The sequence below is a fragment of the Scyliorhinus canicula genome, chromosome 5 (genome assembly GCF_902713615.1).
Source record: "Scyliorhinus canicula chromosome 5, sScyCan1.1, whole genome shotgun sequence".
NCBI lineage: Eukaryota > Metazoa > Chordata > Chondrichthyes > Carcharhiniformes > Scyliorhinidae > Scyliorhinus > Scyliorhinus canicula.
In genome coordinates this window covers 131052778-131066496 of record NC_052150.1, presented here as the reverse complement: position 1 = coordinate 131066496, position 13719 = coordinate 131052778, and the positions used below count along the sequence as shown (strand labels likewise).

The 13719-nt window shown below is 50.1% G+C and overlaps 1 protein-coding gene and 1 long non-coding RNA gene across 5 annotated transcripts in view; one reads left to right on the top strand and one right to left on the bottom strand.

Moving 5' to 3' along the window:
* Positions 1 to 1350: 1350 nt before the first annotated feature.
* On the bottom strand, positions 1351 to 11229 carry LOC119966271. The gene is made up of 2 exons (XR_005460714.1): positions 11046 to 11229; positions 1351 to 1577 (listed from the first exon to the last, which is right to left on the bottom strand). It is a non-coding gene; the product is annotated as an uncharacterized LOC119966271 (long non-coding RNA).
* tmem245 (transmembrane protein 245) overlaps positions 11225 to 13719 on the top strand; it is a 241383-nt gene continuing 238888 nt past the window's right edge. For all 4 annotated transcript variants that reach the window (XM_038797672.1, XM_038797671.1, XM_038797670.1 and 1 more), the window contains exon 1: positions 11225 to 11844. In XM_038797672.1, the coding sequence (XP_038653600.1) occupies positions 11251 to 11844 (594 nt within the window). In that variant the 5' untranslated portion in view covers positions 11225 to 11250. The remainder of the gene's footprint in view (positions 11845 to 13719) is intronic.

Sequence of the window (13719 nt, the reverse complement as noted above, 5' to 3'; positions counted from 1 at the left end):
TACCTCAATGAGGTACTTCCATTTAACTCTGTCGAAGGTCTTTTGTGCGTCCACTGAAACGATCACCTCTGGTGTTCTCTCCCCAGATGGGGTCACTTTTACATTCAGCAGCGCCTGATGTTCGCAGTTAGCTCCTTCAATTGCAAACCAACCCCCAAGAAACAAATCTTTTAGTGTCTTAGTCCCCTTCTCCTCCCATTTCCGAAAATTTCCATCCCACTTCCCTGGTTTGAATCTGTGGTTCCCTGGATCGGCATTTCCCTTGACCCTACCCCCAATCCAAAGTGTTGGCGAAACTTCCTCCAAATTCTCAATGAAGCTATTATTACCGGACTCCCTGAGTATTTTCCCGGAGCTATCGGGAGCGGCGCTGTTGCTAGCGACTTCAATCCCGACCCCTGACACAAACTCTCCTCCATTCTGACCCACTGGGAGTCAACCCCTCTGACCCAGCTCCGCACCTTCTGCACATTCGCCGCCCAGTAATAATACATCAGGTTCGGAAGACCCAAACTCCCTGCCTGCCTTCCCCTCTGTAGCAGCACCTTCCTAACTCTGGCCACCTTCCCTCCCCATATGAACGAGGTAAGCATTCTTCAATCTCTCTAAAAAAAACAATGCTTTCGGCAGGAAAATTAGCAGGCATTGTAAAATAAACAGAAATCACGGCAACACGTTAATTTTAACTGCCTGTACCCGAAGGATAGCAGGTTAAAGTCCATTTGTTGCTTTTTCCTCTCCGCCAGAAGCTCGATGGTTGGGGCCTTGGAATATTTTCTGTTGACCTCCAAGATGGAGTCGATCAGTTGTTGCCTAGCTGCCCTCTCTTCCTTGTCTCTATGTGCCTTGTAGGCTATAAACTCTCCCCTAATCACCGCCTTCAGTGCCTCCCAGAATATGGAAGGGGAGACTTCCCTGTTCTGATTGTTAGTAATGTACTCGCTAATGGCCTGTGATGTTTTCTGGCAGAAGACCTTTGACTGCCATATTTTAATGTTACCTGCTAAATCGATCAGGTAGCTATTCCCTACACATGAAGTCGCCCCCTCATGGGAGGATAATGAGCGGGAGATGTTCTGGAAGATATGCCATTCAGCCATTTTGGATGCGTTAAAGAGGATGGGTCTCAAGGAGTGCCTCCCTTAGAGTAGATGGCAATGTAAGTACATACACAACAGCTGGAGAGGTTGGAGTCTTTGACTTACGTATAAGACATGTACAGGAAGGTGTTGACATTCAGCTCCTTCGGGACTAGACTGGGCATGGCAAAGCAAGGAATGCAAAAATTTAAAAAGCAAGCAACTGATATAACAATATGGTTAAAGATATTTGCAAATAAGAAGTGACCTATTAAGAGATAGGAGTTTTAATCATGGTGTGCTCATTTAAGGTGAAAGGTGTGAATCCAAGCTTTCGTCCCCTAGACTTTGACACCTGCTTGGGTGGTCAGTAGCACTTCATAGGGTCCTTCCCACTTGGCGTCCAGTGTATTCTTTATGTACGTTCTTCACGTAAACCCAAACTCCAGGGACGGTATTGTGTCCTCCTCCTGGTGGGGCTCCCCAGTCCGCCGATACCTGTTGAGAAACAGAAGTAACAGTATTTGTTAGATTCTGACAATATTCTAATAAGGCATCACTCATCAAGTGACAATCGGCTTTTCGAAAATCAATAGTTTCTGGCAGAGACATGGGTCTCCCTGTTATGATTTCAAATCGACTTAGACCTATAGTTCTATTAGGAGTTGCCCTAATACTGCACAAGACTATTGGTAGTGCCTGGGGCCATGGTATTCCTTCCTGATGATGTTTGGCAAGTCATTGTTTCAGAGTTCTGTTCATTTGTTCCACTTGCCCTGACAATTGTGGGTGATGAGTAAGTTCCAGGTAATGTTTAGTAATCTACAGATGTCTTGGCAGGCAGCACCTGTAAAGTGGGTTCCCTGGTCAGAGTCAATGCTGGTCGGGACTCCCCATTGGGGAATGTAATCCTTACATAGGACCTTGGCCGTAGGTTTGGCCGTGACCCTTCTTTTTTAAAAAAAATATTTTTATTCTCCTTTTTCACATTTTCTCCCAAACTTATACCCAGCAACAAACATGTCAATCCCCATAACAATAACAACGATCCCATCCTCCCACCAAACCCCAAACATCAGCCCGCATGTTTACATAAACAAATGACAAAAAGGAATCAGGGATTACCCATAGTCACCCTTAATACACACAGCCCCCTTCCCCCCAACCCTCCCACCCATCCCCCTCCCAACTAATGTTCGATGTTATCCAGTTCATGAAAGTCCACAATGAATAATGTCCATGACTTGTAGAACCCCCTCCGTCCTTCTCCTCAGTTCAAACTTAACCGTCTCAAGGGTCAACAATTCCAACAGGTCCCCCCGCCACGCCAGGGCACAGGGTGGAGAGGCTGCTCTCCATCACAACAGGATCCGCCTTCGGGCGATCAACGAAGCAAAGGCTACGATATCTGCCTCCGCACCCGTTTCCAACCCTGGCTGATCAGACACCCGAATATGGCCTCCCGGGGACCCGGGTCCAGTTTCACGTGCACCACCTTGGAAATTACCCTAAAAACCTCCTTCCAGTAATCCTCTAGCTTTGGACAGGACCAAAACATATGAATGTGATTAGCCCCCCCCCACCCCCTGCAATGTTCACACACATCTTCTACTTCTTCAAAGAATCGGCTCATCCTCACCTTCGTGAGGTGTGCTCTGTATACCACCTTCAGCTGTATCAGCCCCAACCTCGCACGAGGTGGAGGCATTTACTCTCCGGAGCACCTCACACCAGACCCCCTCCTCATACACCTCTCTCAACTCTTCCTCCCACTTTGCTTTGATCCCTTCCAGTGGTGCCTTATCCTCTTCCAAAATAGCTCCGTACACCACTGACACTGTCCCCCTCTCCAATCCCCTTGTCGTCAGCACCTCCTCCAGCAATGTGGAGGCCGGTTCCTCCGGGGAGCTCTGTATCTCCTTTCTAGCAAAATCTCGAACCTGCATATATCTAAACATTTCTCCCTGCTCCAGTCCATACTTCGCTTCCAGCTCCTTCAATCCTGCAAACCGTCCCCTAAGAAACACATCTTTTAGCGTCTTAATCTCCTTCTCTTCCCATTTCTGAAAATTTCCATTCCACCTCCCTGGCTCAAAGCTGTTGGCGAAACTGCCTCCAGATTTTCAATTACCAGACTCCTTGAGTATTTCCCCGGAGCTATCGGGAGTGGTGCTGTTGCTAGTGCTTTCAGTCCCGACCCCCTGCACAAACTCTCCTCCATTCTGACCCACTGGGAATCAACCCCTCTGACCCAGCTCCGCACTTTCTCTACATTTGCCGCCCAGTAGTAGTACATCAGGTTTGGAAGACCCAAACCCCCTGCCTGCCTTCCCCTCTGTAGCAGCACCTTTCTAACTCTGGCCACCTTCCCTCCCTATATGAACGAGGTAATCCTTCCCTCAATCTCCCTGAAAAAAGCCTTTGGCAGGGAAATCGGTGGGCATTGAAAAATCGCGGCAACAGAAATCGTGGCAACACATTCATTTTAACCGCCTGCACCCGACCCACCAGTGACAGAGGGGGACTGTCCCACCTTGGCCCCCCCCCCCCCCCACTCCAGGGCAACCTGCGCCCCCAAGTACCTAAAGTGAGTCCCTGCCCTATGGAATGGCAGCCCCCCCCACCCCTGTCCCCATCCCCAACCGAGACACCACAAAATACTGACTCTTGTCTAGGTTCAGCTTGTACCCCGAGAAAGACCCAAATACTCACAGTAGCTCCAATATTCCCCTGACACATATTACAGCAAGTCATCGGCATATAAAGACACCCTATGCTCTATCAACCCCCCCCCCCCCCGCACTATTCCTTTCCATGCCCCCGAACTTCTTAATGCGATGGCCAACGGCTCAATCGCGAGTCCAAACAAGTCCCCCCGACTTAGGACACCCTGCCCCGTCCCACGGTGGAGAGAAAGGTATCTCGAGCTGATGTTGTCTGTGCGGACACTTGCCTTCGGCTCCTTATACAGTAGCTTTACCCAGTTCACAAATCTTGGTCCAATCCCAAACCGCTCCAGAACTGCCATCACATACCCCCATTCTACCCCGTGAAACACCTTCTCGGTGTCCAATGCCACAACCACCTCTGTTTCCTTCCCTTCCGCCGGTGCCATAACAACGTTCAAAACCCTCCTAATGTTCGAAAAAAGCTGCCTCCCTCTCACGAACCCCGTTTAATCCTCACCTATCACCTTCGGGAGGCACTCCTCCAGCCTACCCGTCAGTACCTTCACCAATACCTTTGCGTCCACATTCAGAAGTGATATGGGCCTATACGACCCACACTCCGTCGGATCCTTATCTTTTTTTAGCAACAGTGAAAACGATGCCTGCCCCAAGGTTTGTGGCAACACCCCCTTCCGTATCACCTCTTCAAACATCCCCACCATCAGGAGTGCCAGCTTATCCTTGAACTTTTTAATAATATTCCACCGGAAACCCATCCGGCCCTGCCACCTTCCCCGACTGCATCCACCCAATTGCATCCTTTATCTCCTGCTCCACTATTTCTCCCTCTCCCCAAGCCACGGGTATTCCAACCCATCTAGAAATACCTGCATCTCATGGTCTCCCCCAGGTGGCTCTGACCTGTACAACCTCTCATAAAACTCCTCAAAAACCTTGTTAATCAGCTCAGGAGCCACCACCTACTTCCCTGCCCTATCCCTCACCTGAAGAATTTCCCTTGCCGCTGCTTCCCTCCGGAGCTGACCTGCTAACATACCTCCTTCTTTCTTTGCCTTATCTCCATGTTCATAAACTGCACCCCTTGCTCGTCTCAGTTGGCGCACCGCCTTCCTGGTAGACAGTCGGTCGAAGCTTGCCTGTAGTTCCTTCCTCTTTCCCAGCTTTGCTGGGTCTCCATCTTCTGCATAACTCCTATCTACCTCCAACATCTCATCTATTATCCTCTGCTGCTCCAACTTCTCCTCTTTGTCCACCCTGGACTTAAACAAGATCACCTCACCCCTCACCACCGCCTTTAGAGCCTCCCAGACAATTGCCTTCGACACCTCACCTGTACAGTTGAAACCTACATATTCCTTAATTACCTTTTCAATTTTCTCACAGAACACTTGGTTCCCCAAAAGCCCCACATCCAGTTTCCACCCCGGCCTCTGCACTACCCCCTTCTCCAGTACCATATCCACCCAATGCAGAGGATGATCTGACACTGCAATTGCCAAGTATTCCAGCCCCTTATCCCCAGCCAGCAAAGCCTTCCCAACCACAAAGAAGTCGATCCGCGAGTATACCTTATGGACTGCTGAGAAAAACGAGTACTCCCGTTCCCTTGGGTGCAGGAACCTCCAAGGGTCCACCCCTCCCATTTCCACCATTAGCCCAGCTAGCGCCTTTGCCCCCCTGATGGGAACAGCAAGCGCGGCCGTGATCTGTCCAACCTTGGCTCCTGCACCAAGTTCCAGCCCCCCCCCCCCACAATCAGTTTGTGTGTGTCCAAGTCAGGAATGGCCCCAAACACCTTCTTCGCAAATCCCACATCATCCCAATTGGGACCGTATACACTTAACAGCGCCACTAATTTCCCCTCCAGCGCCCCTGTGACAATCACATATCTACCCTCCTGATCTGCCACCACCTTCTCCATCTGGAAGTGTACCCTTTTGCTGACCAGCACCGCTACCCCTCGAGCCCTTCCATCAAATCCAGAGTGAAACACTTGACGAACCCAGCCCTTTTTAAGTCTCACGTGCTCCTTCACCCTTAAGTGAGTCTCTTGCAGCATTGCCACATCGGCTTTCAAATCGGCAAGCACCCTTGACCTCTTGACCGGACCTGCTAGCCCTCGCACGTTCCACGTGACTATCCTAACTGGGGATCTCTCACACCCCCCACCAACCCTTCTTATCCACCACCATTATACCACCGGGCCCTGCCCCATAAGCCTGTCCCACCCCATCCATTGTTATCACCGAACCCCTTCCCCCCCTCCCAACCCCCTACATTTGCCCTTGAAAAAACATCTCCCAGCATCAATCCCTTCCCCCCTCTCACTCACCTCGTAGGCCCATTGAAGCCTGCTATCCAGGCTCCAACGTCCGCAGCCCTCCTCTCACCTCATCTCCGTTCACTAGCTGACTTTAGTTAGCTAGCGCGGGTGTCTCCCCCCCCCCGCCAAGATATATCGTCCCCTTCCACCCAGTCCCAGAGAAAGAAAAAACAAAACCCAACGATCCAACCCATACAATTCCCTAACATAACATTTAACCGTCGCAACACAGAACGCCAATCCACCCAACCATTAACTTGCACTCTGCTACAATGCAAAGAGAAGTAAATTACAATATACATCAGTAAAAAGAAAGATGTAGCATTTATACATTTTCCAGCCCCCCAATAGCAGTCCACAGTCTCTCTTCCAGTTCCACTCCTCACATCTGTACCAAGCCTTCTGCCCTCACGAACGCCTCAGCCACCTCCACTGTCTCAAAATAAAAGTCTTTGGCATTATACATTACCCTCAGCTTCGCCGGGTATACCATACCAAATCGCACCCCCTTCTTGTACAGTGCCGCCTTCACCTGCCCGAACGCCGCTCATCTCTTTGCCAACTCAACTGTCAAGTCCTGATAGATCCGAACTCCAGCACCGTCCCACTGCCCCTCATGCTTCTGCTTTGCCCAGCTTATCACCTTCTCCTTCATGCAGTACTTATGGAAGCAGATAATTGCTGGTCTTGGCGGCTCATTCACCTTGGGCTTCGGCCTTAATGACCGATGAGCTCGGTCCAGCTCGTACTGGGAGGAGTTCTCACCCTCCCCCATCAGCTCCGCCAACTTCTTAGCGAAGTACTCTGTTGGCCTTGGGCCCTCTGTCCCTTTGGGCAAACCCACAATTCTCAGATTTTGCCGTCTCGACCGGTTCTCCAAGTCCTCGAGCTTTGCTCGGAGTCCTCTGTTGACCTCCACCACTCTCCGCAACTCGTCCCTCATCGAGGTGAGCTGGTCGCTGTGCTGCAACACGGCTTCCTCCACTTCCTTCATCTTCTCGCCCTGCTCTCTCACCTCAGCCGATGTCTTTGCCACAGCTACCCTCACCGGGGCGATTGCCTCCACCACCAATGATTTCAATGCAACCGCCGTCTCCTTCCTCAAAGCCTCCATATGCCTCGTAAACTGCTTTTCCAGCTCCACCACCATCACCTCAGTCATCTTTTCCACCGTAAGTAGTGAGGCCCCACCATACGGTCCGGCATCCGCCATCTTGTCAGCGCTTTTGCTGGCCTTCTCATTCAACGGTGAACCTGGGGTTTCTTCCTTCTTCCTAGCTGCTTTTCGCATCCTCTAACGACTTATTATTTCTTCTTTCTTTCTTCAATCCGAAAAAAGCTAAATAATTGTTTTCACAAATCTTTTCCCAAAAATTCCAAAGTCAGGAAATCTCTTCCTCCGGGGACCGGACTTCAAACTCCTCAAAGATCCATTTTCAGTGGGAGCCACCCAGTGTGCTCGAGTCCCCCCTCTACATCGCATTCTGGACTCAGGCCTGCCACCTCGATTGCCTCGCCTCGTTTCAAACTCCGCCAACACATCTGACCTCTGGGTCAATGCCTCCTGCTCCGGCCGCTGGACACTCCCGCGGGGCTCCTCACCGGCTCCAAACCAGACCGACCCGGCGGCCGTCCCTGAGGCCCCAAAGGCCGAAGAAACCCTTCCCCTTTCGTGGGAACAAAGAACCACGGGGAAACCCCTGAAAAAGTCTGAAGAATCGCAGACCGGCGGGAGCCTCAACTCGACGCAGCAACTCCGCTCGCGAGCGACACCGGAAGCCGGCTGTGGCCCTTCTAACTGGAATGGCTACCACCCACATGAGAATTTGTCAACCACCACGATAAATCAGTGTATCCTTGCCATGGAAGAAGGGAGATATAGTCGACCTGTAAATGCTGGAATGGTCCAGAAGGGGCCTTCAGTTGGGGCATTACTGCGATAGATCTGGGATTATTCTTTTGACAGACACATAGCGGTCTGCTACCAACTGGGCGTGTTTTTTTAATCCCCAAACCCACCAGTTTTTCTGGAACCGTGATGTCATTTGTTGCGGGGCCAAGTGTCCCATGAATGGATCTGTTGGGTGAAATAGGGCATCAGTGCTTGTGGCACGTCTGGCTTTTTGGTACCTCTTTGTCTCCAGATGCCTTCATCACATATCTTCATTCCTGCCTCAATCCATGTCCATTTTTCCTCTTGAGAGCAGTCGCTTTACATTGTCTGTAGGTCTTGAGTCAAGCTGATTGCTCCCAGTCTGCATGTTTATGTTGGTCCCTCTGGAGAAGCGCATTGTGAGCGGCTTCTTTGGTTGCCTTGTCGGCTAGGGCGTTTCCTTGCGCTTCTGTGGTATTTTCTTTCGTATAAGCCTTATACTTCAAAATGGACACTTCAAGGGTAGTTGTATGGCTTCCAGTAAGTTTCATACCTCTTTCCCGTTTCGGATAGGTGTACCGGCGGCAGTGAGAAATCCTCTTCTCCGCCATTACTAGCCAAAGTCGTGAGCAACTCCAAAGCTCTACCTTGAGTCTGTATAGATATTATCCCTCTGTCCTTTTGCTATCTGACATGTTTCCGCCAGGGCTCTTAACACAGCCTGTTGGGCTGACTTCTCTGAGGGCAGAAAACCCTTTGCCACAATCTTGTGTAGACTTGTGATCGCCCATCCTGCTTTTCGGATGCCATTGTCAACAAAGGAGGAGCCATCTGTAAACAGGATCAGGTCTGGGTTGTGCATTGTTTCCTCTGCCACCAATTCTTCCATTTCGTCCCTCGGGAAGAGGGAGCACAGATAATGGGTGTGGTCATCACAACTGATTGTATAGTAGTTGTAATGATGATTATTAGAGGTAATACGGTAAGGCTCCTGTACTATAGGTGCGGGGGTAAATCCCTGCCTGCTGGCTCCGCCCAGTAGGCAGAGTATAAATGTGTGTGCACAGCCGATCTGCTCCATTCTGGTAGCAGCTGCAGGAGGCCACACATCTCTGCTTAATAAAGCCTCGATTATTCTCTACTCTTGTCTTGTAGTAATTGATAGTGCATCAATTTGTTAAGCAGAGATATTACAACAACGGAACTTTGTATCAAGCCTGATCGCCTACAGCTGCACCCTCAAGCAGCCAACGCCACGTCTGCCTTGGACCACCTGCTGGCTTGCTCCAAACCCTTTCCAACTTCGGGCAGGACCAGAACATATGGACATGGTTCGCGGGGTCTCTCCCACATTGCCCACAGACATCCTCCACCCCCTCGGATAGCTGGCTCATCCTTGATTTCGTGAGGTGCGCCCTGTATACGACTTTCAGCTGTATCAGCCCCAGCCTCGTGCATGAAGTCAAGGCATTTATTCTCCACAGCACCTCATACCACAAACCCTCCTCCAGCATCACCCCAACTCTTCCTCCCACTTCGTCTTAACCCCCTCTATGGACACCCCGTCCCTCTTCCACATCCTCCTATAAATTGCCATGACAACCCCCTTCTCAAAATCACCCTCCTCCCCGCTGACAGCACCGCCTCCAACAGCGAGGAGGCAGATGCTATCAGAAAGGTCGGAAAGACCTTCCTCGCAAAATCCCGCACCTGCAACAAAAAACATTCACCCAGTGCCAGCCCAAACTTCTCACCCAACTCCTCCAAACTTGCAAAGCGCCCTCCCAGAAACAAATCCTTAATTTCCTTAATCCCCCTCTCATCCCATCCCCAGAACTTTTCATCCATCCTCCCCGGCTCGAACCCATGGTTCCTCCTAATTGGCATCCCCCCTGACCCAGCTCCCAGCCAAAATTGCTGTCTAAACTGCCTCTAGATCTTCAATGTGGCCACCACCACGGACTTAGCCTATACTTCCCTGGGACCATGTACCAGCACCCACAACCCCGATCCCCTGCAAGAGTCCGCATCCATCCTCACCCACAAAGTCCCCCCTCTCTGCTCCAATCCTGAATCTTCTCTGCATTTGTTGCCCAACAATAATATAACAAATTTGGGAGGCCTCCCCCCCCCCCCCCCCCCCCCCGCCTACCATTCCTCTGCAGTATCACCTTCCTAATCCTGGCCACCTTCCCTGCTCAAACAAACAAGGAGATCAGCTTGTCCATCCCCTAAGAAAACACCTTGGGCAAAAAGACTGGCAGGCATTGAAACAAGAACAGCAATTGCAGCAAATCATTCACCTTTACTGCCTGCACCTGACCCGTCAACAACAGAGGGGAAATTGTCCCACCTCAGAAAATCAGCCTTCACCCTCCGTACCAAGCTAGTGAAGTTAAACTTCCAAACCCTGCGCAATCCCAGGCCACCTGTACCCCCAAATACCTAAAATGAGACACCACCAGGTAAAATGGCAGCCTCCCCCAACCCCGCTCCCACTCCTGGGGAGAGACCACAAAATACTCACTTTTACCTGAATTCAGTTTGTACCCTGAAACCTCACAAATCTCTGGAGCAACCCTATTATACTCCCTAGTGAAGAGCTCAGCTCTGAAATATACAGCAGCATACCATCTGCATATAAGAACACCCTATGTATCTTCTCCACATCCAGTGCCACCACTACCTCCATCTCCCTCCCCTCTGCCGGAGAAAGCACCATTCAACAACCTCCTCACATTTGAGGACAACTGTCTTCCCTTTATGAACCCCGTCTGGTGCTCCCCAATCACCTTTGGGAGGCACCCTTCCAACCTTAACGCCAACACCTTTGTCAGTATATTGTCATCATCTCCTACTATTATTACCCTATTATTTTTACACTTCTCTGAATTTGTCCACATATCAGCTCTTCTATCTCTTCCTGACTGTAGTACTCTCTCACCAAAATGATTGCCCCGTTTTTATTTTTTAGTTCTCCCCATAAAGCCTCAATTGATGAGCCTGCTAGGATATCATCCCTCCTCACTGTAGTAATTGATTCCTTGATTAATAATGCAACACTCCCTCCCGACATGTACCAAAACAAACTTCTCCAGCACAAATGCTGGCGAGCTGATTTCACTCCATCAACTGCTTCACCATCTGGCAGAGGTTTTAACAAACGTTTTAACACTGGCTGTTCTCCGCCCTGCGCTTTGGCGCCCAGACTGAAGCGGGGACAGGGAACTACAACTCCCGGCATGCCCCAGCCAGCCCTGCTCCGTTACCCAGGCAAAAGCAAACATGGCGGAGGAGGAGAAGGCGGCAGAGGCCGAGGCTGAAGCCGAGATGTCTCAAGGCAAATCTCCGCCTTCTCTGCTCATCAGGTCATCCAGTGTCAGCCTCTTCAGCGACTGCGTCCAGCAAGGGGTCCAGCAGCTGCTCCCGCTCAAGTTCGACAAGAACATCAAGCAGGCGTTTTACAACACGGGCGCGCTGATATTTGTGGCCATCTCCTGTGGCGCTGCCGTGCTCGTTTACTTCATCTTGGAGGCGTTCCTGCGGCCGCTGCTCTGGGCCGTGCTCTGTGGTACCTTCCTGCACCCATTCAAGACCACCCTGACTAACCTGGTGAGGAAGTGGCTGGGCGGCCTCCAGGACTCGGGCACGCCCATCGTTTTGGCCACCCTCATGTTGCCCATCTCGTTCATCAACCGCGGAGTGGAGATATTGGGTAACCAGATGTTGCTGAAGCGCAAAGTGCTGTTGGTGTTGGCCATGGGCGTGCCCATCCTCTACCTCCTGTACTGCTTCAGCACCTGGGTGGGACTGCTGCTGCTACTCACAAACACCGGGCATCTTATCTCTTTGGCCCTCGAGTATTTAAATACATTATGGGTAAGTAGAAAAATAATGTTTATAAATGATCAGAGTATATAAAATAAAAATATAAGTTGTTGAAAAGCAAGCTGGGTTAGCGAGGATTCTTTTTATATTTATTGTCACGTGTACATAGGTACAGTGAAAAGTATTGTTCTGCATACAATCCAGGCAGATCATAATCTTTGTTATTGTCACAAGTAAGCTTACATTAACACTGCAATGAAGTTACTGTGAAAAGCCCCTAGTCGCCACATTCCGGCGCCTGTTCGGTTACATGGAGGGAGAATTCAGAATGTCCAATTCACCTAACAGCACGTTATTCAGGACATGTGGGAGGAAACTGGAGCGGAGGAAACCCATGCAGACACGGAGAACGTGCAGACTTTGCACAGATAGTGACCCAAACTGGGAATCAAACCTGGGATCCTGGTGCTGTGAAGCAACAGTGCCAACCACTCTGCTTCCGTGCTGCCATGAAAAACATAGGATGTACGATAATAGTAATAGCTTATTGTCACAAGTAGGCTTCAATGAAGTTACTGTGTAAAGCTCCTAGTCGCCACATTCTGGCACCTGTTCGGGGAGGCTGGTACAGGAATTGAACTCGCGCTGCTGGCCTTGCTCTGCATTGCAAGTCAGCTGTTTAGCCCACTGTGCTAAACCAGCCCCAAAGATAAAGCCACAATGTAAATACTTGGACATCGGGTGAAGCATACGGAGTGTAGTGCTACTTAGTAGAGAAGATGTATGGAGTGATCAGTTCAGTCCGAAAGAGGGTCATTCTGTTTGTGGCGAAGGAATTGTCCATTGGTGAAAAGTGTTCATAGGGACTTAAATAGTGGAGGTGCATTCAGGTTCTGGTGCTGTGCTTGGGTGCAATGATATCGCACTCGTGTGGTTCCTGCATAGTGTAAATTGTCGGCTAGAAACGTGTGCGTCTTTGCCCTCTTTACCGTAATGTCATGTCCTTGTAGGAGTAGGGTCCAGCACGCTGCGTGAATTTGGCTTACTGTGCCGTCTTTTAGCCTTCCATCTAATGGTAGCTTTGTCGGGGTGTGCTCGGTCAAAATGCTTACGGGGCTGAGTCCTGTTATATGAGGTATTGCACAGCCCAAAAAACTGCGAGCAAGTGCCTTTTGCAGGCTGAAAATCCTGCTCTACGGGATATAAAACTCATGAGGCATAGGCTATGGGTCCTAACCGATCGTGCCTTTCCTGTAGGAGTACAGCCAAAAGGGTTCGGTCAGTGGTTGCTAAATCTATTGCGCATGGGGAGTGCGGGTCTGGTGCCTGCAAAGCGGGAGCTGTGTTTAGGGTGCGTTTCAATGTATCCACGGCATCCGTGTGCTGTGGAAGCCATTTCCATGGGACCTGTTTCTTAAGGAGCTCGGAAAGTGGGGCTGCTTTTGTGGCGAAACCGTCTATGTGGTTCCTGCAGTAATCGACCAGTCCTACAAATGACTGGAGTGCTGTGACATTTTGGGGCAAGGGCAATTTTACAATTGAATGTGTCTGTTTCTGTTCTATCTCACGCTTACCATGCGTGATGACCGTAGCTAAATAAGTGACCTTTTCCTGGAGAATTTGGGTCTCTTTGGGGTTAATTTTACATCCAATTCATTTTAGGAGTCCTAATAGTTCCGAAAGAAATGTGCTCTTCCTTGGTGTCAGTCTGTAGTAGCTAGTCGTCCACACATTGAATGAGGCATTCAGGTCGGGAAAATTTTGCTAATCCGTTCGCCAATTGTCTGTGAAAAATGGAGGGGGTGTCGTGGAAGGCATGTCCACATGTACTGCTGTCCCTGGAAAGTGAACGCAAATTTGTACTGTCACGTTTTGTCCAGTGGAATGGACCAAAAGCCATTGCTAATATCCAAAACCGTGATAAAT